General features: G+C 38.7%; 4 protein-coding genes across 9 annotated transcripts; 2 read left to right on the plus strand and 2 right to left on the minus strand.

The window, feature by feature from the left end:
* Nucleotides 1-713: 713 nt before the first annotated feature.
* On the minus strand, nt 714-4,663 carry LOC103962910 (kinesin-like protein KIN-1). 5 transcript variants are annotated; one of them, XM_048568351.1, is made up of 15 exons: nt 4,581-4,663; nt 4,040-4,184; nt 3,523-3,566; nt 3,367-3,396; nt 3,149-3,271; nt 3,026-3,051; nt 2,801-2,882; nt 2,452-2,493; nt 2,340-2,373; nt 2,147-2,222; nt 1,853-2,072; nt 1,685-1,776; nt 1,478-1,592; nt 1,221-1,400; nt 714-1,127 (listed from the first exon to the last, which is right to left on the minus strand). In XM_048568351.1, the coding sequence occupies exons 2-15, from the start codon at nt 4,134-4,136 to the stop codon at nt 957-959; spliced, it is 1,332 nt and encodes a 443-aa protein (XP_048424308.1). In that variant the 5' UTR covers nt 4,137-4,184; nt 4,581-4,663; the 3' UTR covers nt 714-956. The 5 variants fall into 5 exon arrangements, with proteins under 5 accessions (XP_048424308.1, XP_048424305.1, XP_048424306.1 ...); XM_048568348.1 differs by adding an exon at nt 3,831-3,933 and having other exon boundaries at nt 714-1,400; XM_048568349.1 differs by lacking the exon at nt 4,581-4,663 and adding an exon at nt 3,831-3,933 and having other exon boundaries at nt 4,040-4,552.
* Nucleotides 4,664-9,030: 4,367 nt separating this feature from the next.
* On the plus strand, nt 9,031-10,126 carry LOC103962911 (vacuolar iron transporter homolog 4-like). The gene has a single exon (XM_009375693.3). It carries the CDS (start codon nt 9,081-9,083, stop codon nt 9,762-9,764), a length of 684 nt encoding a protein of 227 aa, XP_009373968.1. The 5' UTR covers nt 9,031-9,080; the 3' UTR covers nt 9,765-10,126.
* A 6,090-nt stretch (nt 10,127-16,216) lies between these two features.
* LOC103962912 (glycine-rich RNA-binding protein RZ1A) lies at nt 16,217-18,204 on the minus strand. Of its 2 annotated transcripts, none has more exons than XM_009375695.3 (4): nt 18,065-18,204; nt 17,375-17,493; nt 16,542-17,101; nt 16,217-16,451 (listed from the first exon to the last, which is right to left on the minus strand). In XM_009375695.3, the coding sequence occupies exons 2-3, from the start codon at nt 17,483-17,485 to the stop codon at nt 16,562-16,564; spliced, it is 651 nt and encodes a 216-aa protein (XP_009373970.1). In that variant the 5' UTR covers nt 17,486-17,493; nt 18,065-18,204; the 3' UTR covers nt 16,217-16,451; nt 16,542-16,561. The 2 variants fall into 2 exon arrangements, with proteins under 2 accessions (XP_009373970.1, XP_048424474.1); XM_048568517.1 differs by having other exon boundaries at nt 16,217-16,456.
* A 774-nt stretch (nt 18,205-18,978) lies between these two features.
* On the plus strand, nt 18,979-22,513 carry LOC103962913 (tRNA (guanine(10)-N2)-methyltransferase homolog). Its single transcript, XM_048568618.1, has 6 exons — nt 18,979-19,313; nt 19,756-19,967; nt 20,151-20,468; nt 20,583-20,657; nt 20,911-20,985; nt 21,731-22,513. The coding sequence occupies exons 1-6, from the start codon at nt 19,103-19,105 to the stop codon at nt 22,283-22,285; spliced, it is 1,446 nt and encodes a 481-aa protein (XP_048424575.1). The 5' UTR covers nt 18,979-19,102; the 3' UTR covers nt 22,286-22,513.
* Nucleotides 22,514-23,415: the final 902 nt, after the last annotated feature.

Below are 23,415 nucleotides of genomic sequence, written 5' to 3' on the forward strand. Positions count from 1 at the left end.
CATACTCCATTAACAAGTTGAGTCGTTATTGGATCACATGTTAAGAACCCGTTAAAATAACTGGTTTGACACAATATGACCTTTTAAGATAATATGTATGATGCAAAAATGACATGAACACGACAAACACGACCGTTTGCTAGGTCAAGTAATAAAACAGCTTCTAAGGGGTGTATTTGGAATTTTAGAAAACCAGGTGGGATTTTTTACTACTTTAAGCAAGAACTACATGAAGGACAGTAAAGCAAGCAAGGGGTCAAAACTTGTATTTTGAAAAACGTCTCACAAAACTTTTCTTTTTGTTCTGTGATTCATCTAAGATTTTGTGAGATGCAATTTTGTTCGATTGTAGAAAGCTTACCAATCAGGCAATCTCATATTTGAGTTCTAAGTCCCGTTGGACCCAATATTCAAAGACGTGCTTTTCCAAAAACTTAATACAGTGTGTCTGCTCTCTTGCATTAAAAATTAATTCGCAACTGTGTGTTTTACAATGACAATAATGCCTTGTCATAAAGATAATTGGGCTTTTAAACTAAAACACTTTTACTCCTCAAAAGCCCAACGCAAGATATCTCTTTTTATTTGGACTGAAAAGCCCTACCCAAGATCTCTTCTCAAACCAGTTTAATAGGCGCACACTCCTCTAGCAAGCGAACTGAAACATCTTAGTAGCTAGAGGAAAAGAAAGCAAAAGCGATTCCCGTAGTAGAGGTGAGTGAAATATTCTATATTTCTACTTAGCTTTGAAAGAATTCAGTAAGGCTGCCTTACTAGGGCAGCTAGACCGGTTAGCACTACGTAAGGTTGAGTGAGACTAAAATACAGAGATCTCATGCTTTTGTGAGAAATGCTCTATGTATGACACGGTCGGTGCCTCTACCCTACTGTTGCAGTTCTTTAAAATATGAGCGATGTTCGATTAATCTCACATGTCAGGCAGGATTATACTCTTATCATTTCAACAACTTGATAGAAGAGAGTGACCTGACCCGTGACACAACGGAACTGATAATTCCTGAAGGTTTATGCAGAACAATTGAAGTATCTCCAGCCGCTTCGCTTTGTGCATCCGATCTTTTAGCAGCTGCTAATTCGTTCTTCAGTGCCTTATTCTCCCTCTTAAGCTGCAACGGCATAAAACCGGCACAACAAAATTCATATTGAAGAAAGTAGACAAGGCTGTTTACACGCCATTCTCGGTACCAAGTAACACGTACCTCCTCAACGGTGGATGCAAGATCTTCCACTGCTTGCTGCAGTAAGGTAATCGTCTGTGAAGTAACATCCGCCAATGCTGAGTCTACCTCTTCAGGCGAAGAAGGATCAAAGAGAATTCCACTCAATGTGAACAACTCCTCGAGTAACTTCACATCTTCGGCATCAAATCTCTCCCTCAACTATAGTATGGAGGTATTAGAAGCTATAAAAATAAAAAAAAACGTCACAGAAAACATTTTCACAAGAGTATTCTAACCATCTCAAGAATTATCTCGCATGACTCATCTTTAGTTGGGGAGGGAGGTCCGTTCTTTTTAGCAGATTTATCTTCGTGACCCTTGAGACGCGGTGACATCTTTATATGCTTTGCCCTGGCAGAGTAAGAATCTAACCTTAAGAATCCTGAGATTCAATTTTGAGTCCTAATTCGTAATTAAGCGATATGGGATGTTGAAAAGCATACCTCATCCCAAAGCGAAGAGTGGACAGACTCTCCAACGCATTCGAAGGGCTTGGTGAGCAACAACACAACAATGCAGTACGCGAGTTACCTCCCTGCAAGATGAGAACCTTTAGATCTTCAGTACAAATCGACCATGCTATGGCGAGGACTAAAGGGAGGGAAACTGACCAGTGAATCTTGTAAAATCCGAGTGAGCTTGGAATCGCGGAAGGGAATGTGGTTTGCTTTGCCCGATGACCAGCATGTGAGAGCATTTATCACATTTCCAAGGGCTGAGAGAGACTTGTTGATTGTCTTAGCTTCTTCAAGAACTTTTCCCTCAGCTCCGGTTTTCTCTACCTTCTCAGATCCAGCCAAGTCTACAAGAATTAACTTTCCAGCTTTCGACCTGTACATGGATTCAGAATGTTCAAGATCATACAATTGAAAACTTGACACCAATATAAATTAAAGAAATTTTACCTCTCATCTTTCTTTACTTCTTGCTGAACTGTGAATATGTATATGCAGTGGCTTCTGCTGCTGGACACATTCATTTCTATATCGATATTAAGTTTTACAGAAAATGGATAACATTGTCAGCCAAAAAAGAATGCTGCTATTTATACTAGGAAATTAAGAAATAAGTAGAATGGAAAAAGAAAGCAAAGGATACGGGTCTCTCCCACAGCCCTGTTAGCTATGCCATTCTGCATTATCAACATCGCCGTTAGAATGTAAACCATATATACAAACTATAGGAGATTTCTGAAGAAAATATATCTTACAGATAGGCTTTGCAATGCTTCTGCAGGACTCGACACAGAGATCTACAAAAAAAGAAGGAGGGGGGGGGGGGGGGTGGGGGTGGGATCACAACTCACAAGCTGTTACTCAATCCGAAGGCATCATACAGCATATATTTCAGAATACTCAATGTCTAAATCATACATAACTTGGAGTCGGTTTGTAATCGTCAGTTTTCTTGGGCTCAAATAGTAATTTGTGTGACGATAAAGGATTCAAGCAAGCAACAGATTCAAAAATCAAAACATGACTGGGATGATTCAAAAATTCAATAAGTACTCCCATTGATATCATGGGTATACAACTTATTGCTTCAAAGGATAAGCATACCTCTGTTACTCCATTTAACAATATCCCCTGCGATTTACTTTCCTTAATCTGTATGTTGTCTTTTGCTAAATCAAAAAGGTCCCTGAATAAAAAGTACTGTTAGCACTAATCGCAAGTATGGTATAGTTATTAGAACCTTCCTGGAGTTCCATCCTATTCGGCTTATTTCATGTTCCAAACAGATAGTGCATTCGAGCCAAACTGAGTCATTACGGTTATACCTACCTTACTCTTTCCATGTAGATCTCTACCTGAAAAGAGAAACAAACAGATACAGAGAATTACATTGGCAGAGATGTTACAACTTGAAACCAATTATGTCACCGAAAGATAAGCAAATCTCAATACCATTGACAATTTGATTGAGTGCTTCATTGTTCTTTCAGAAGATTTAATGCAATCAAACAGACCCTCAACTACTCTTGGAAGTAATCCTCTCTTCTGCTCGTCACGTACCAGTATGCTAGGCCCCTGCACCAAATACGTAAACATCACCGTGTGTGAGCTTAATTAATTGAATATCGATTAGCAGTCATCACTACAATATTGTGAAACCGCAGCCTCACCTCCATGCTATATGTCTTACCCGCTCCAGTCTGCATTCATTGCAAAAGGTTTTGTAAATTAGAACCAACAAAACAACTAAGACATGCAATTACTAGATAGAAATTTAACACATACAGGCGATCGCCATAAGGAGAAAAGTTAGACAACTACGTCACCTGTCCATAAGTAACGATCGTCCCATTGATTGCATCAACAGCATCTGTATCACGGTCAGCGCAGATAAATAGCAGAAATTGAGTTGGAAATACCCAAAATCAGTAATTCAGACTAAGACTATTCCCAATTAGTAAGACCTTCCATAAGCTCGGGTGCTACGAAAATGTGAGGAACCACTATAATACCAAATCAATTAACTTCTATGCAAGGTACATGGATAAAAGATTTTTAGAGTTTAACCCTTTTCTTTCAAGTAATTAAGCAAGAGAAGCGTAATTCATCGATTAATATCGTTTCGAAGATATACCTCGCACAATAGGCGAAGCTAGAAATTCATACACTTGAGCCTGCTCAGATTTCTCGTAGAACACCTTATCAAAGCTAAATGTGAATTCTTCATCCTTCTCATCCTAGCCGTACAATAATTCAAATCTTTTCAAACTTTGTTTCTCAAACAGTTTTGCACGAAAAGATAGTAGCAGAGTTACAGGAATCCATGGATTCATGAGAAAAAACCTTGAAACTGAAAGTTTCGGAGTCTACGTGTTGAATGCAGACTGCATCGCCGTGATCTCTTCTCTCTTTGGAGCTCAAAGGCCGGAATCGAGCACATATTGTCATACTCGCCATTATCTTGCCGCGTTCAGAAGCTAATTCGAAGCTGCAAAAAATAAAAACACAGAAAGAGCGTCAGTTAGGAAGGAAAACTCGTACGATCTGTTTGGTTGCCTTGAAAATAAAAGAAAATCGGATTTCTTATACGAGATTATTGCTATTGTTGCTCAAAATGGGGAGAAATCTTAGAATTTGAAGTGAACGATCGTGGTCGAGTCAGATTCGAAAAGTAAAAATTTGATCGAAATTCAAATGATGTAGGTTCATTTTCTCAGCAGCCAAACAGCTAAAAGAGTGAACAAATCTCAATCGTTCCTGAATCGCGAGCTTTAAAATCTGTTTGGCTACTGAGAAACGATAGAGAAATTGTAAATCGAAGGAACTTTCCTACATTTTCCAGGCAACCAAACAATCAACAGAGATCGTGAGACGGAGAAAGTACTTTGGATTTTAGGCGCGAAAATGTGAAGTTCGAGAGCGACACTACGGACTACGGAATGGAGCTGTACCAGTTTTTTACAAGCGCGCACGCACACCTACCATGAACCCGGATCCTCTCTGGATCCAAAAAATTTGAGTTTAAGAATAAAATAATTTAGGTTATTGAAATTTGACTTAACGATTTCAATTATTATAATTTTTAAGAGGATATAGCCGTTGGATCAAATTTCAACGGTTCAGATCATTTGATTTTTAAACTCAAATTTTTTAGATCAAGAGGGAATCCGGGTCCACCAGCCATATAAATGACAGTACGACGTGTCGTTCTGTAATTTTGTGGGATTAGGGGCAGACGTTGAACGGATAAAGCATTGAACCGTGCTGATCCGATCCGAACCAGAAAAAAATTCAAAAAACAATTTTGGTTTGACCGGTTCAGTTCTTGGCTTCACCCTCTTTCACAAATCCTCATGCTGCCATGCATTTGGCTAAACACGTGTCGACGTACCAACTTTAGCGGGGCCAAATCGAATACAACCGATCAGACCGAATCAAACAAGATCGAACCAAACCTACTACCTTTAGTGGGACCAAACGCATTTTATATTATCATCAAAACGATGTCGTCGCTCTCTTTTTAGCTTGTATGGTAAAACCTTTGCTTATATGGCTTATATGGCGGGTGGTAGTTTCTGCGGTCCAACGGATAGAGGTGCAACTTAGGTTAGGTTAATCCGAACATGTTCATGTCTAAACCTACTTAAACCCGAACAATTGAGTTTTTTTTTAACTATAACTTGCCTGAACTCAACCTAATTTCAACCCGTTCATTGATTGGGTTGAGTTGGGTTCATCATTTACCTGTCCATCCCCAACCCATCTCAACCCGACTAACCAAACTCAATCTAACTAGATTGTAACTCATATCAATTAATACTCATACTACATCCAAGTGAGCCAAATTCAAAAACCAACGTCCTTTCTAATATTTTTTTTTAATAAATTACCCTTTATAATTACTTAAGTGTTTAGGGAATAAGAGACTATGATTAATCATCCCATATTCGTAGTCACTAAATCCTAAAGCTTTATAGTAGATTGATTTATGAAATTAAAGTTAGCTAGCTTTGATGCTACTTGGCTTAATTTTTTTTAGGAATTCTTGGAAACTAAGTTGTTACAAGATTAAACTTTAAAAAGTTGGGCAATCCGAACCCAACTCAGGTGAACCCTAACCCAATTAAACTCGAACCCAAATGAAATCCAACCTGAACCAAGAGCTCGAATTGTAAAAGTTGGGGTAGGATTGGGCTGATCTTCCAACCTGCCTAAGTTGCACCCCTACCAACGACATTTTTTTTTTTTTTTGAGTACATCAATATTTTTACACTAAGGATAAGGGGAGTTCGGCTAAGCCACACAATGGGCAGCCTAATTTGGTATCGAATTTGTCATCCATGAGATTTGAACCTAAGACTCAATCAGTCAACTTATCCCTAATCTAGCCATTCTTATTTGGTCAATCTCCCCATTTGACATCCACTTTATTTGTTGATTATCTCCCGTGATTTGTTTGACTTAAACAAGGTTAATTAAAGAATTTTTTTTTAAACTTATTTTCCACCAAATATTGACGTGTGTCATGACTCGTTTTATGAGTCATATGTCATGTGTACAATTTGTGACACTTACGGTGCGCGACGCGTAATCTTTGACATGTCAAAACTTTAATTTGTTAGTGATATGTCATCAAAACTTCCGAAAAATACTTTTATGGTCAAAATTATTTTTCACTTTTTCAGTTCAACAAAATTAAAAGCGTTTTTAATTGTTAAAAAGCGATTTAAAATTTTTAAATCTTACAACTTAAACTATACAATGAGATCTAAAAAGAAGGGGTCTCAGGAGAGGGAGAATTTCACATCCCGACCCGGGGCGGATCACTTCCCGGGCCCGCTCCATCACCGTAGCACGATATTGTCCGCTTTGGGCTTACCATTCCCTCACGGTTTTGTTTTTGGGAACTCACGAGCAACTTCCCAGTGGGTCACCCATCATGGGATTGCTCTAGCCCCCTTCTCGCTTAACTTCGGAGTTCCCACGGAACCCGAAGCCAGTGAGCTCCCAAAAGGCCTCGTGCTAGGTAGGGATGAGAATATACATTTAAGGATCACTCCCCTGGGCGATGTGGGATGTCACAATCCACCCCCCTTAGGGGCCCGACGTCCTCGTCGGTACACACGCGGCCAGGGTTAGGCTCTAATACCAAATTTTCACATCCCGACCCGGGGCGGATCACTTCCTGGGCCCGCTCCATCACTGTAGCACGATATTGTCCGCTTTGGGCTTACCATTCCCTCACGGTTTTGTTTTTGGGAACTCACGAGCAACTTCCCAGTGAGTCACCCATCATGAGATTGCTCTAGCCCCCTTCTCGCTTAACTTCGGAGTTTCCACGGAACCCGAAGCCAGTGAGCTCCCAAAAGGCCTCGTGCTAGGTAGGGATGAGAATATACATTTAAGGATCACTCCCCTGGGCGATGTGGGATGTCACAGAGAAAGAGAAGAGAGGAGGAAAGAAAGTAAGAGCTGATTGAAGGAAAAAGAAAGAAGAGATTGGATTAAACGACATAGAGAGCAAGAGGAGTGAAAGAAAAAATCGATAATGAAGAAAGTGGACTGGATGAGAGACGAAAAAGGTAAATAAAAAAAAAGTAGGAGAGAGAAAGAATAAAAGAGAGGGAGATAGATGGAGTGAGAGAGGAGGAGGGAGAGAAAAGAAATGAGTAAATTTAAGTTTAAAAACTCAATTTTTATGTTTTTAGACAATAGACTATATTTTTGAGTTAATCTTGAGTTTAGTTTTTGAAAATGGTCTTACCAAACAAGTTTTTAAGGCCTAAAACTTGAAAATTGTTTTTAAGTTTAAAAAATTGAATTCAAGTTAAATAGCAAACAGGTTCTAAATTCTGCTTGCCGATATCACTTATGAAATTATCATTATTTAATTGCTGCAGCAGCCCGCCGAGTCATATCCTTAATTAGTGGGTTAATTGAAAACTAAACAACATTAAACATTACTGGTATAATTGCTTTTTAGTGGAAAGGTTTAAAGGAGTAAAGCTCGTTTTACAAGTTGGACAAATTTTGCAAGAACGTACCCTCTTTTTTTGGAATTTGAATTCCCTACAGACCTTAGTGCCCCGAGCTTAAACATCAAAAATTCGAACTTTGGTTTATATGAAAGAGAATTAGAGCCTTTAATTTGTGTGAGATTGATCTGCAAAATAAGTTAATGAGAATTATCAGATTCAAATTGAATGCTTCAAATTACTTGATCATTGAACTACAAACAGTAAAATCAGGAATAATCAACACCCACAAGCTTTCGTGTGGAATGCACCCTCCACTCAATTGTTTAATGATATTTCCTACCAAAATCTCCAAAAGATGGATTTTGCTTTCGGTCAATCTGTATTGTTTAATTGGTAATTTGCTGGTGGCATTTGTGTGGAATGCGCACTTCAAATAATTAACACTTATTAGGTATTTGAACAATTGTAGCACTTCCCCACTACGTACACCATGTGGATTTGAATAAGAAGTTGCACACACACAAACGCCACCACGGTTAACAAGGAAAAAAAATTTTAGTGTGCCGGAAACAGCTCAGTACAACAAATGTAATAATATAATCGGTTAAATTGTTTTTTCTTTAAGTTTTTAACCAATTGTATTGTTACACTGAGTATACCAAACCATGTTCCCAACATACTGAAAATCTCTAGTTAAGAAGGTCTTAGATTGCCTAAATAGAAATGCATGCATGCACTCAAGATAGAAGTAATGAGCCCAAAACCTATAAAAACGACATATTTAATAAAAAAAAAAAAACTTAGGCTATTTACACATAAGAGATTATTCATTCTCTTAGACAAATTAAAACTTAACATATGTGTTGAAGCAGGTCTCACATCGAAAACCTCATGAAGTTTAATCACTCTTTTATACTAAATGGTTTTATTACTAATTGTGTTGAGATTTTTTTAAGGTAAAACTCCACATTAATCATATCGCAATTTAATTAATTAAGTTCAGTACTGTATCGATATTGATTAGTGGTGCATCAGTATACTTTGACACACCTTTTCATTTTATGTCACTGAAGACTGTCATTTGCGGTGGGTAATGACATTTTATGTCTCTGAAGACTGTCATTTGCAGTGGGTAATGACTCTATACAAACCCTATTTTGATCAACCATTAATCTTGATTAAGTAACTCTTATGGAGAGTGCCTTCCACATGTAGTGTCTCCCTCCTTATCACCACTAAGCTCCAATGGTTCATCAACATGTGCATTAACCACAATAGATAAAAATCGTAAAACCCTACCTCTCTATAAATACCCTAATGAGGGCGTGTGTCCTCCACAAGCAATCAATATCCTAATCTCTCTTCTTTACTTTTCATACCAAATCCTACACTTCGAAACTTCATACATGGCTTCCCAACGTGACCAAACTTCAACTAACCACATAGAAATTCCAGTTTATGGAAATGTGACTGATCAACCAAGACAATCTCCAATCCCAGAAGGCGACGAAGATGACACCTTTGATTACTCCCAGAGGACACAGTGGCTTCGCGCCTCTGTGTTGGGAGCCAATGACGGGCTGGTTTCCGTTGCATCGCTCATGATGGGCGTGGGTGCTGTGAAACAAGATGTAAAGACCATGCTAATAGCCGGTTTTGCGGGGCTCGTGGCCGGGGCGTGTAGTATGGCAATAGGAGAGTTTGTCTCTGTGTACACTCAGTACGACATAGAGATATCTCAAATGAAGAGAGAGATGAAAGCAAATGGTAGGACAGAGAATGCAGAGGAGGCAAAGAAGAAGATGCTGCCGAATCCTGCGCAAGCCGCCTTGGCGTCAGCCGTTGCGTTTTCGATAGGCGCGGTGGTGCCTCTATTGGGAGCTGCATTTATAAGTGAGCATAAGGTGAGGCTGGCCGTAGTGGCGGCTTTGGTGAGCGTTGCGCTGGTTGTGTTTGGAGGGGTAGGAGCGTGGCTGGGGGGGTCATCGGTGGTGAAGTCTTGTGCAAGAGTACTTGTTGGAGGATGGATGGCTATGACTATAACTTTTGCACTCACCAAGTTAATTGGGTCTAGTGGTATGCAGATGTGATAAATTACATGTTTGTTGTTGTCATTGTGTTTAATTTCTGTTCTCGTTGACGTTGCTGCTATTGCTAGTGGTGGTTTTGCAGCTGTTGACAACACCATTTGCATAGAGGCGCAGACATGTAAAATCATGTGTAATTAAGTTGTGTTTATCAAATAATGTTGCTATGCAACTATTTATTGGTTGTGGTTAAATACTTATTTGTGATTGTTTCTAGAATGGTAAACAGTTTTCGGCAACGATAAGTGCTTCTGATTACTTTGACGAGAAATGTTAAAAGTTCTTCGAGGTAATCGACGAAAAGATTTTTTGGAAAACTACATACCACTTCGAAGGTTATAAAATCTTCAACATGATTTTAAAAATAAAAAAAGTCTAATAAAAGCTCTTATGAGCAACAAACTTGCACTAACATATAGTACCCATCAAGCCCTATATGAGGTAGAGGCTTGCATGCTCTCACTAATTTAGCGTCACTCTTGTAGGAGAGAAACTTGCATATAATTATCGTTTATAATACTCATCAAGTGATACCAACCCCTCTTCTCCACATCACATGACCAGATCACGTGATTTTGTACAGTTACAAGAGAGTATACACTTGGGGCTAAGTAAGTTTTTTCCTTGCTAGCAAACAGTTAGTTGTTGACTCATGAATGTTCAGTTGCAGAAACCCTAGCCATCTCATGATCCTGGACGCAATGAACACCGAAGATTTTAAATGTTTTTCAAAAGTTCCGTTTGCTGGACATACAGGTGGCGTACGTACGTGCAATATTTGCACTTTCGAAACCCCTCATGCACTTTTCAGATGCTATTAGTATTACAGAAGACTATGGGAATGCAAAAGCAGTGAAACATAACACTTCTCAATATAATATGTATATTGATCGGTTGGTGGATAAGCATTACGCATGCTAGTAGTAACAAATAACTTTTTATCTAGTCCATTGAATTTTGTTTTGACAAATTCATGATAGTACTCTTATTGATTAGTTTATAGACAAGCATTATGCATCCTGCTAGGTGCAAACAATTTTCTTTATGTCTCCTGTCCACTAGATTCTGTTTTGACAAACTCATGATGTACTCATATTGATCGGTTGACGGATAAACATTAAGAATATTGTTGGCCTTAAACAACTTTCTATTTATGTTTTCAATCCACTGAATCATGTTTTGACAAACTCGTGATAGTATAATTGATTGATAGATTTTTACTTTTTTGTTTTAAAAAAAAAAGAAAGATTGATAGATAATAAGCATTATGCATGCGCGGCCAACAGCTGAGCGGCAAAATCCCGGAAATATGTATTTTCCGGTCGCTAATAAAACTCGTCATGCGGAAATATTAAAGTTGAAACCTATCCTCGTATAAGCATTCAACCTAAATAAATTGATGTTACATGTGGCATGTCAATTATATAATAATCCAATGGCTCAAATTTATGTTGCATGTGGCATATAAGATGATAAGATGCAAAAGAAGATGTCAAGTTTGTTAACCCACTGATATTGATTCTATGATGTGGTCCTGACATCGTTTTCGCCTGCCCATTCCGAGGGGGAATTGTGGGACAAGATTGGGACATGTTCTAAGACCAAACCCCACAAGGAGGGAGAGGGAGAAGCAACTTGAGGAATGGATGCTGAGATGGGGCAGCTGGAGGTGGAAGAAGTGGAGGCTGCTGGGTTATCGGTGAGAAGTTTGTAGGGTTTAGGGTGGAGGCATTGGTTGTGACTAAATTGTCCTTGGTTGTGAATAAGGTTCCATTTGCTGTTGGGGTTCCAGAGAGGGTGCAGAATGATTGGAGGATTTCCTTAGCATAGTTCCTTGATTTAACCAAACATTTGAAATGGAAACAACACAACCGATACATTCAAGAATAATTAAGGAATTGAATTCAGTTACTATTCCCATTTGAAATGGATAAGCACTACTTATGCTGTTTGGCGCAAACAACTTTCTATTTATGTCTCTAGTCCACTGAATCTTGTGTTGACAAACTCATGATAATACTCATATTGATCGGTTGATGGATAAGCACTACGTATGCTGCTTGGTGCAAACAACTTTTTATTTATGTCTCAAGTCCACAGAATTCTGTTGTGACAAAATCATGATAGTAATCATATTGATCGGTTGGTGGATAAGCATTAAGCATATAGCAATGCGCAAAAAACTTTCTAGCTATGTCTCCGGTCCACTTAATCCTGTTTTGACAAACTCAGGATAGTACTCCTATTGACTAATTGATGGATAAGCATTACGCATGCTGCTTGGCGCAAACAACTTCTATTTATGCCTCTAGCCCACGGAATTTTATTTTGACAAAACCATGATAGTACTCCTATTGATCGGTTGATATATAAGTATTACGCATGCGCGGCCAGCAGCGGAGCGGCAAAATCCTGCAAATATGTATATTATAGGAGCTAATAGAACTCCGCATGCTTTCATGGAAAGAAAGTTGAAACCTATCTACATATAAGCATTCAACCGAAACCAGTTGGTGCTGCATGTTGCTTATCAACTATATACTAATCCAATTGTTCAAGTCAATGTTGCATGTGGATAAGATGCAAAAGAGAGTGAAAGTTTCCTAACCCACTGAGACTGGATTCTATAACGTGGTTCTGACATCGTTTTTCACCTGCGCATTCCGAGGGGTGTAGGACAAGATTGGGGCATGTTCTAAGACCAAAGCCTACAAGGAGTGAGAGGAAGAAGCACCTCTGTTTGGTGGGTTGGTTGTGAAAGATTATGACTAATTAAATTTGAATTAAGTTCAGTTTTTTATTTGTTGTGTAAAAATATGAGATAGATATGACTGACATGATAGGTTATGAATCCACAATAAAACGAATTATCTAATTTGTTCTTATGCATGAGTTACAAGTCATATTTTACATATTCCTATCAATCCAACCATATCTCTAAACCTCAATCCCATTCAACCTACCAAACGGGCCGATAGAGAATGGATGCTTAGATGAGGCAGCTAGAGTTACTGATGAGAAGTTTGTGGGGTTTAGGGTGGAGGCAATGGATGTGACAAAATTGGATGTGACTTGATTGTCCTTGATGAGGGGACGGATGGAATCAGATTCTGTTGGAGGTTATGAAGAAATGGAATCAGGGGAAAATACTTTTTTCGGTTTTAGTGGTGAAGGGCTAGAGACTAGGATTTTAAATGTTATTCCACGCTGCCCAAGCCTTGTACTGGGGCTACTTTGGCCTCGCAAGGTGCCTATGCATCAATTTGACTAGGCAAATTTTGTCGGACTAGAATTTTGTTTCAATTTTGGAGCAAGATTATTAATTTGCCTAAGCCTTAGGGCCCCGTTAGATATGCTCTTATCATTCACCTACATCACTAACTACGAGTTGTGATTAGGGTCATTCTACTAGATGAGAGAAACTTGCATACACCAGATTGTAATACACTTGTTCATACAGCACGCCAACACCGCAATGTGTGCTAAAGGAACAATGAGGCATACAACTCACCAACGAGACCTCGAGACATGTAAGTCTTTCTCTTGCTAGAGAACGAGTAGTCATATTCCACTATTTTCAAAACAGGACTCTTAACAAAATCCTAAAGCACCATCTCATTCTCAATCAATTATGGACTGCCTACATACAAGACTCGAACACGAGAGTAAAGAAAATCGATATAAAGTCCGCCGAAAAAATTTAGGGTTTTTAAAAGCTTTACTTTCAGAATCACCTTTTTGTTCTTTGTATGGGGATGGAAGCTTGTTAAAGACGAGGTGTGTCCAATCCATTGACTTATGTTCATGTCTCTAATCCACTAACTTGTTTTGACAAAATCATGATAATACTCATATTGATCGGTTAGTGGATAAGCATTATGCATACTGCAATGCGCAAAAAACTTTCTATGTCTTTGGTCCACCGAATCCTATTTTGACAAACTCATGATAGTACTCCTATTGACCGATTGATGGATAAGCATTACGCATACTGCTTGGCGCAAATAACTTTCTATTTATGCCTCCAGCCCACTAAATTCAGTTTTGACAAAATCATGATAGTACTCCTACTGATCAGTTGATGCATAAGTATTACGAAAGTGCGGCCAGCAGCTCAGCGGCAAAATCCTGCAAATATGTATATTATAGTAGCTAATAGGACTATGCATGCTTTCATGGAAAGAAAGTTGAAACCTATCCACATATAGGCATTCAACCGAAACCAGTTGGCGTTACATGTTGCTTACCAATTATATACTAATCCAATGGTTCAAATCAATGTTGCATGTGGCAGATAAGATGCAAAAGAGAGTGAAAGTTTCCTGACCCACTGAGACTGGATTCTATAACGTGGTTGGGTGTGGGTCAAGATTGGGGCATGTTCTAAGACCAAACCCTACAAGGAGTGAGAGGAAGAAGCACCTTTGTTTGGTGGGCAGGTTGAGATAAATTGTGATCAATTAAAATTGATTTGAGTCCAGTTTTTTGTTTGTTATGTAAAAATGTAAGTTGGACATGACTGGCATGATGTGTTATGAATTTACAATGAAACGCGTTATTTAATCTATTCTCATACATGAGTTACGAGTCATGTCTTACAAATCCCTATCAATTCAAACATATCCCTAAGACTCAATCACATTCAGCCTACCAAACGAGACAATAGGGAATGGATGCCGAGACGAGGCTGCTAGAGGTGGAAGAAGTGGAGGCTGCTAGAGTTACTGGTGAGAAGTTTGTGAGGTTTAGGGTGGAGGTAATGGATGTGACTAAATTGGATGTGACTTGATTGTCCTTGATGAGGGGCTTCATAAATAAGTCTCTGTATTGGTGCTTGCCAGGGCCTATTGACGCACGGAATCAGATTCTGTTGGGAGGTTACGAAGAAATGGAATCAGGGGAAAATACTTTTTCGGTTTTGGTGGTGAAGGGCTGTCCGAGCCCTGTACAAGGGCTAATTTGACATCGCAAGGTGCCCATGCATCAATTTGACCAGGCATAATTTGTCGGACTATAATTTTTTTTCAATTTTGAAGCGAGATTATTAATTTGCCGGCCTTCGGCGGCCGCTAGATATGCTCTTATCATTCACCTACATGACATCTATGGTTTGTGAATACAGTCATTCTACCACGAGAAAAACTTGCATAAACTTGTTCTTACATCCGTGATGCATGCTAAAGGAACAATGGGGCATACACCTTGCCAACAAGACCTCGAAACATGCAAGTCTTTCTCCTGCTAGAGCACGAGTAGTCATATTCCACTATTTCGAAACATGACACTAACAAAATCCTGAAGCACCATCTCATTCTCAATCAATTATGGACCGCATACATACAAGACTCAAACACAAAAGTAAAGAAAATCGATATAAAGTCCGCCGAAAAAATTTAGGGTTTCTAAAGCTCTACTTTCAGAATCTTACCTTTTTGTTCTTTGTATGGGGATGGAAGCCTGTTAAAGACGAGGTGCGTGCTACTTGTACTTCATGGACGTATAACAGCCATAAGCTTCATTAAAAGTAATAATCATAATTATGCAGACAGCATTCCATGGCAGAAATAGAACAATAATGGGTTCCAAGTTAACCAGAAAAGAAACAGAGCAGCCTTGAACAGGAAATCATATAACCAAAAACTAGATTCTCCAAAAATAAAACCTACTTCAAAGCTACAACTGAACTAAAGAAAGAAGCATATGAACCTTGTCGCGGCAAACAAACCATGGGCAGGAACAGAAAAACAAGGCAATTCCAACCAAGTGCAATGTGATACGGAGACCCGGAGAACAAAACAACCGAGCAGTTATTCAACTCATCAAGAATCGAACTCTCCCAATCATGTATCGAAAAAGAGCAGATCCTGCCACAAGGAACTCTCACACCAGTGTGCTCTGTATAAGATGTGGGACTTTTACGTTCAGTTAAATTGCAGATGGCTTGTTCTGGCCGAAAAGACTTTCAAAAAATTTAGGTAAAAACTATCATGTCCAATTAGTAACACAGAAACCCATATCATGGATCGAAAAGACCAGATCCTGCCAAAAGGTTAAAAACATTAATATAGCAGGAATAGCAAAGTAAGAGATATCATGCGTCAAAGTAACTTACAAGAGAAAATTTACCCGGTTCACTCCCATTTACTAGTAAAGATACCGAAAACAGGGCAGCCAAAAGGACATTCTACTTATAGGACCACTTCTACTTCCAAGTAACAAGAAGCAAACTCCCAATAGAGGACCCCTCACAAACTATCCCCGGACATACCAAACATCAAATGACCTTCCAATATCGCAATTGCCAATGCAAAACAGTCAACAGGAACCAAACGACCTTCCAATAATTCAAGTGCCCAAGCAAAACAGTCAACAGGAACAGAGCAATCATAGCATTTGCAGTCACCGATGCATGAAAGTCACAGACAACCACCAGTCGTAATGGAATTCATAGAGTATAAGGCCAAATTGAAATATCATTTGCAAGCAAGCATAAAATTCCACCGGATCAAACATTCGGTTGAGCATTTAGCAACAAAAAACAGGTGAAAAACTTCAAAGATCCGCACTTCAAAATACTGGTCCAACTAAAATAATCCACCCAGAAAATCATCAGAGAACACATCCAGCAAGGGAAACTTCAAAGCATTGCAGACAGTGACAGTCAGCCGAGCAGCTCCTCGGGTTCCTAAGCTGCACTTAGCACATCAACAAAATTACCTTCAGTACAATACTAACTGTCAAAAGCATAAAAATCATTAAACAAAAGTGAGTTTTACGTACCACTATCAGAAGCAATTATTTTATCCAGAACGGAAGCCTCCTGTACTCCTACGTTCATATGGCCCAGAGCGGTCACGACTGTATCGATCACTTCCAGAACCTCCACGACTACCAGAATCCCTGCTGCGCCCACTAGATGGTCGGTCTCCATTTCGCTCAGGTCCATAACGACCACTACCACCACCACCGCCGCCGCCGCTACCATACCTATCATCCCTACCACCATACCTGCCACCCCCTCCTCTTGAACCTTCACTTGGACACTCCCTGGCAAAATGTCCTGGCTTGCCACACTTAAAGCAGTCTCCTCCACCTCCACGTCCACCTCCACCACCAAAGTCGCGACCACGATCACGATCACGACCGCGGTCACGACCCCGGTCACTGTCAAAATCTCTACCTCCACCACCTTGGTGAGGCTGAGCTTTATCAACAGTGATAGTTCGTCCATCCAAATCCAATCCATTCATTTCCTCAATGGCCTCTTCCATTGCTTTTTTATCATCAAAAGTGACAAACCCAAATCCACGCGAGCGTCCAGAAAACTTATCAACCACCACCTATTTGAGGAAAATAATTGCCACCGCAAAGTTCCATAGAAGAGTATTATGAATGTCAAGCAATATCATATTGGATAAAGCATGAACAATTAGCACCTAATTTTTCAATCAAACCAAATCAAAATCATATTTTCCCTATTTATAGGACATCAAAACCAGATGCATTGATCAACAGAAAGAAGATAGTTACAAAAAAATGCTTGATTGAAATCAAATATATCCTATCTAAACTGTATCCCCAAACATTAAAGGGAAACAATAACAAAGGATTACCTTAGCTTCAACGAGCTTTCCAAACTTTTCAAATGCTTCTCTTAGACTTCTATCAGATGTTGACCATGCAAGGCCACCGATGAAACATCGATACTCCAGCTCTTCTGACATCTTCTAAACTGAAATTTTGCAACAAAAGGCATCAATCATGGAAGCAAAACAAATGGAATCAAGATAACCCATTCAACAAACTAACATGATTTTCCACCAATATTGCATAATCCAGAGAATATTAAAAAAATCCCCATCGAAGCAGAATAAAATCCCCGACTCCAACACACGATACAACAAAGTACAAGCTTTCATGCCTGAATTTGCCACAACCAATACAAAATCTGCTCAGTGAGAAAAACCTTTCATATCCCATAAACCTATCAGATTCAAGATGTTCTTATTCATATAGATAGACAGAGTCTGAATTAATTAAAAAACCCAATTAGGGTTTTGGTCATATGTATCCTACAACTCCTTGCGAGCACACAAACACAAGCATGTAACTTCAAATTATCCAAATCCCATAATTTATTAAATAATCGAGACGTAATAAACAAATTAACCACACAAAACAGCAAAAAATTGGGAAAATTAAACTCATAGAAATTCAGCGAATCTGCCCCAAATCTGTAATTGAATGCAAGAATACCAAAATAGGAACTAACAATAAGCGTGGAAGAAGTTGAATTTACATACCAGCGAAGAGAGGCTAGGGTTTTAGTCTTTAGATCTCAAACGCGCAGAGAGAGAGAGAGAGAGAGAGAGAGAGAGAGAGAGGGTTTTGGCTTTCGGCTTTGAACACAAAACCTAAATAAACTGAGAGCGAGCTTGTGGGTGTATGGATGGGAACCGATTCAAGTCAACGGGTTGTAGGGTTTTCTTTTGGATTCCGGACTTTGATTGGGCCACGTGGCCACTACCATGAGATATTTATTCCCTTACAAAGCACATTATTTTCTCTTATTCATAAACATGATAAAACTTGCTTTTTCTTTAAATTTTTTTTCTGTTTTAACAAATGGTAAAGTAGGTATTTAGTTATTATGGTTTAGTGGTATTCTTCTTTATTTAAAAGTGAAAGATCTTAGGTTCGATTCTCGCCAAATGTGAGTTTGAACGATCTTATGACTAGCACATTGTGAGGCATAGCCCATTCCTTCCCTTTAGTGTAGATAATATCGTTTGTTAAAAAAAAATAGTAAAGTAATCTATACTAAACTTATATAAACTATAGGATCCCAACGCAACATCTCATGTACATGGACGAATATTTTTATCCAATTAAATTACAAACCACTTGCTCTTTAATTAAATTTTGAAATGTAATTAGTGATCCTTCAAGAAAATAAAATCTTAATTGTTAAAATGATTAGAATTAAAAATCAAGGACATAGAAACCATTTATGGACAACATTAATAATTAAATTATTGACAACATAAAGAAAACTGATTGTTCGAGCAATAAAATAATTTCTTTGGTCAATATTATTTTTATTTTATATTAATTCAAAATTATTATTCAAGAGATTTGAACTTAAATTTCTTAATTTATAAATAAAAAAAAATTATAATTTTCACTTTTGAGAAAAAAATCCCTTGATACGCCGGCCACATGCTGAGTGACTTGTACGCTAAAGTACAAGGTCTAGATCCCGCAAAAGGGTTTAGGGTTTTTCCCCTCTTTTGCTTCTGCGAGTCGCCATCAAAAATCGAAACGCAGAGAAGAAGAAGAAGATGTGGTATCTGTGCATGTTCTACCACCGACTGTTAGACTACCGGAAAGCCGAGGTGGAATCTTTAGCCCAACTCTTCGCCAACGACGAAGAAGATCAGTACAAAACGCAGCGTTTGAAATGGCGGCTGCCGCTCCACCACCATCCGGATTCCCCTTTCCATTTCGTCGACCTCCCTTCCGAAGACGTCGCCAGGAACGTGGCCAATCGAAGTAAGCATTGCTTTCCTTCACTTCCCAGTTCTCTTTTCTGCATAATTTGCTCGAATCGAAAGCGATTTTGAAGAAATGTTGAAACTTTATTAATTTGATTGAGTGGAAATTAGGATTAGATTTGTCAGTTTTCGAGAATGATCGTTGCTGTAAACTTGTCTTGTTAATCTGCTCGAATCGAAAGCAGTGCTGAAGAAATTTTGAAACTTTATTGATCTTGTGGTAAAAATTAGCCTTGGATTACTCAGTTTTTTGAGAAAACCGTGGTATTAAACTTATGTTTTTCGATTTGATGTAATCTCCTCAAATAGAAAGCAATGCTGAAGAAACTTTAAAGCTTTATTGATCTTGTTGACTAGAAATTACTATTAGTATTGGAGTTGTTGGTTTTCAAGAAAGATCGTTGTGGTAAAGTTGTGTTTTTTCATTTGTTATGTGGTAGGCATACTTGTGAAGGGAATGTATGAGCTTTGGGGAGAAGGGGGTAGCTATGAGGAGCTGGAAGAGGCTATTAGAAGTTATCCAGATGAGCGGAAGTTGCCGTACCTAGAGCCTGATAGTACTTTCAAGATTAATGTTGACACATTTGGTAAGGTCATCAGCCTCCAGGAGCAAACGCAACGGATTCATGGACTTAGCTACATCCCTTTCAAGGTGAATTTGTTACTGTAACTTATGCATTTGGGTTTTCGATTTAGGATTGATTTTGCATTACTCGATTGAGATGGAAGTTTTGCAAGATATGCACTTGAAGTATCCGCATTTTAGCTCCCGTGATTTCGAATTATCCTTCATTGTAAGTAATGGTGATGTTTGCTACTGATCAATATGTTGCAGGGTCGAGTTAATTTGAAAAGTCCAGAGCACAAGTTCTGGCTTATGGAAACTGATGATTATGGAGTTAACAATGGTCTTCCGCCAATTGTCCAAAGGAGAATCTTTTTCGGTCGCGAAATTGGTGGTGCTGATAGAAAGCTTCTGCCAACATACCAGTTGAAAAGCCGTACTTATCTTGGCCCAACAGCCATGGATGCAGAAATTGCTTTCTTGATGGCCAACCAAGCATTGGTCACACCAGGGAAGCTTGTATATGACCCTTTTGTTGGCACCGGGAGCATTCTTATAGCTGCTGCTCATTTTGGAGCCATGACAATGGTTTACACTTCTTTCTCTTTTGTCTGAGTTTTAGTTTTGTCACAATTGGTACTTAAATTTATGTCTGGCATGCAGTTAACTATCTCTCTAAATGGACTAGATTAATTTTTTCAGGGTGCAGATATTGATATCAGGGTGGTACGAGATGGCCGTGGCCCTGATTGTAATGTCTGGAGTAATTTCAAGCAGGTAAATATGCTCTTTGAGATTGAGTTTTGGTTCGAAAGCTGTTGTTTATGGTATCACCAAGCACATGATTTGCTTATGATGATGAATATGCCAAGACTTCTCTTTGTGCAAAGTTTGTGATATGGAAACCTATTAGTGATTTCTACTTACTATATTAGATCATTCGTGTTCTGTGCCACAAACTTTGAAATTTCTTTTTCTTGAAAAAGAGTGCTAGTGATTGTACAATCATTAAGTTCATACCTTTTTGCAGTACGGTTTACCAATGCCAATTGCTTTGTTAAGGGCAGATAACAACCTACCTCCTTGGCGTACTGGATTGAAAGAGGTACTCTCCCTCTCTCTCTTTACATAATATATTTATATGTATCTTTGTCTCTTTCTATACACACACATGTATGTATTTATAATATTTTGGTTCTCGTTGCAACGTAAATACTAGTTTTTTTAATTTTATTTTCTACTTACAACCTTAAAAGTCTTCTGTAAGTAGCATATGCTTTCTTTTTCTTCACAAGTGGTAGTTACTAATCTACCTGATTCTCGTTGTATTTTTTTACCGTGGCATAGTGTTGGGTGATATAGACCATCATGCCTTAAACCACCAGATTAAAGCAAACTATTCCACGTTTTGCTTCCGGAGCACTTGAGTAGCCTATTAGTTTTCCGATTGTAGTTTTTGAAATTAAAGGATTGAAAAGAACATGTAGTAGTTGAACACTCAGAGTCATAAAGCATGACAATGTTGTGGCTGTCCTTGTTGTTTATATCTTATCTGCTTCTTAATCTCATCGCTTTTCGTAGTCTTGGAGTTTCACCGCTTACTCTAATAAGAATCAAGTCCCATACCTCTCCCTTTATGAAGGGGCATAAGATCCACCCGCTAGAAGGCCTAGTTATCTTGATATCGTTGATATTCAACGAAAGATTGCCTATCTTTCAACCACTTGTTACATAAACAGTGTATCGTAATTTGTTTTTGCATTTTAGGTCATTTTGTTTTCTCTGTTGAAAAATGTAAATTGCCTATTTTGCTTTGATAATTTTGTGTTTGGTCATTTTCACTTGTGTAGATCTTTGATGCCATAATTTGTGACCCTCCATATGGTGTTCGTGCTGGGGGACGCAAATCTGGTGGCCGGAAGTTGATGAAAGGGGTTGTCGGCCCTTACACCGTTCCTGATGACAAGAGGACAGACCACATACCATCAACTGCGTCTTACAGCTTGGTCGAGTGTGTGCACGACTTGCTTGACCTAGCCGGCAGGATGCTTGTGATGGGTGGGAGGCTTGTGTTCTTCTACCCTGTAGTGAGAGAAGATGATAATGTCAATAACTCTTTCCCAGAGCACCCGTGTTTCCAACTGATTGCTACTTCAGAGCAGATACTTAGCTCGCGTTACAGTAGAGTACTACTGACCATGGTTAAGACAAGTCAATACACCGAAGAAATTGCAGAAGAAGCCAGATTAAAACACAAGGACTTCAAGGAGAACCATCTGAAGTGGTTGGAAGATGGAAACCTTCATTCCGCAGTTTTCAGTCCTTCTGATCTTCCATTGAATGGTGCTGCTGATGCAAAAACCAGTAAAGAACCAAAGCCAAAATACAGAGGCAAGTACGTGTAGGTTTTACATATAGGCTCTTTAGCTTGGCATTGACTATGATAGATTCGTAACGGTAGAAGTAGAATGATTTTTGGGTTGGTTATCCATCCCTGTATTCCTCATATGAGTTGAGTGAGTTATAGAGAGGTTAAAAGCGAATTTCGTTGTTGTAATTCTAATGAAAGACTAATGTGATGTACCTTTTCCTATCTTTCTATGTTATAAATCATGATATTATCAACTCTTCAACCTTATTAAGTTGAAGAAGTTCTTGATCGGTTCAATCCGTCATTTTATCTTCTAAATTTTATGTTATTTGTATGAATCGCTACGGCATTAAGTGGTTTGTAAAGGTGGTACAAAAATGTGGTCTCCCAGCGTTACTCTCGGTATCAAGACCTGAGTAGATGGGGAAGGGTAGGTATGAGCTTTTTCATCGGACTAATGTGAGTAATGGGATAAACCTTTGGATTAGGGATGCCATACTTCACATAATTTGCAAACAATTCTTTGTTCATTTTGTGTAAGAGTTGTGGGGCAAAAGCCCAACAAAAACAAAGAGAAGAACATAGCGAAGGCTGCCTATCCAAAATATGCAGCCCAACCGAAGATTATAGCTTATATCCATAGGATGTCATGCGAGAGAATTTTAACGAAAAACTTTCAGTACTGTTCATTTTAACGAAAAATCATATTTTTACACTAAAACATCAATCCTGGTACTATTCACTTTACCCTTTATTTTGTCCTTATCGTTAAAACTCAAAGTTTTCAAGCAATTTTCATTAGTTTTCCTAATATCAAACGGATGGCAGAGAGTGATTGACATGGGATACCACCGCACTTCTGTAGTAGTTAACAAGACTAAGCAAAGGTGGTTTTGCAAAATTGAACAAAAACGGATATGAGCATGGATGTTTCATGGAGGAAAATGCTTTGGAATCAATCTTATTCCCACTCATGTGAGAGACATATGTTGGTGTAGAACGTCAGTAAAATTATCAACCCAAACCACAAACTAATAACTTTTGAAAGACATTACATGAACCGCGCACCTTAGTAACAGAAACCCAACAATATTGCAAATTTGCAAGACAAGTCAATTACCAAGCTCAAACTCTTATTTTTTTCTTTCTCCATCACCCTCTTGC

The sequence above is a fragment of a genome, unplaced genomic scaffold (assembly GCF_019419815.1).
Source record: "Pyrus x bretschneideri cultivar Hongxiangsu unplaced genomic scaffold, Pyrus_bretschneideri_v1 Contig48, whole genome shotgun sequence".
Classification (NCBI taxonomy): domain Eukaryota; kingdom Viridiplantae; phylum Streptophyta; class Magnoliopsida; order Rosales; family Rosaceae; genus Pyrus; species Pyrus x bretschneideri.

What these genes read in the sequence shown, in the direction of transcription:
- LOC103962912 (XM_009375695.3), bottom strand. Translation starts at nt 17,485, where the DNA reads ATGTCAGAAGAGCTGGAGTATCGATGTTTCATCGGTGGCCTTGCATGG. An exon ending in GAAAGCTCGTTGAAGCTAAG is followed by an intron (nt 17,102 to 17,374) that starts GTAATCCTTTGT and finishes TTCCTCAAATAG; the next exon opens with GTGGTGGTTGATAAGTTTTC.
- LOC103962913 (XM_048568618.1), top strand. Translation starts at nt 19,103, where the DNA reads ATGTGGTATCTGTGCATGTTCTACCACCGACTGTTAGACTACCGGAAA. An exon ending in TTAGCTACATCCCTTTCAAG is followed by an intron (nt 19,968 to 20,150) that starts GTGAATTTGTTA and finishes AATATGTTGCAG; the next exon opens with GGTCGAGTTAATTTGAAAAG. An exon ending in TCTGGAGTAATTTCAAGCAG is followed by an intron (nt 20,658 to 20,910) that starts GTAAATATGCTC and finishes ACCTTTTTGCAG; the next exon opens with TACGGTTTACCAATGCCAAT.
- LOC103962911 (XM_009375693.3), top strand. Translation starts at nt 9,081, where the DNA reads ATGGCTTCCCAACGTGACCAAACTTCAACTAACCACATAGAAATTCCA.
- LOC103962910 (XM_048568348.1), bottom strand. Translation starts at nt 4,153, where the DNA reads ATGGCGAGTATGACAATATGTGCTCGATTCCGGCCTTTGAGCTCCAAA. An exon ending in CGATCGTTACTTATGGACAG is followed by an intron (nt 3,397 to 3,522) that starts GTGACGTAGTTG and finishes CAATGAATGCAG; the next exon opens with ACTGGAGCGGGTAAGACATA. An exon ending in AAGCATTGCAAAGCCTATCT is followed by an intron (nt 2,374 to 2,451) that starts GTAAGATATATT and finishes TTGATAATGCAG; the next exon opens with AATGGCATAGCTAACAGGGC.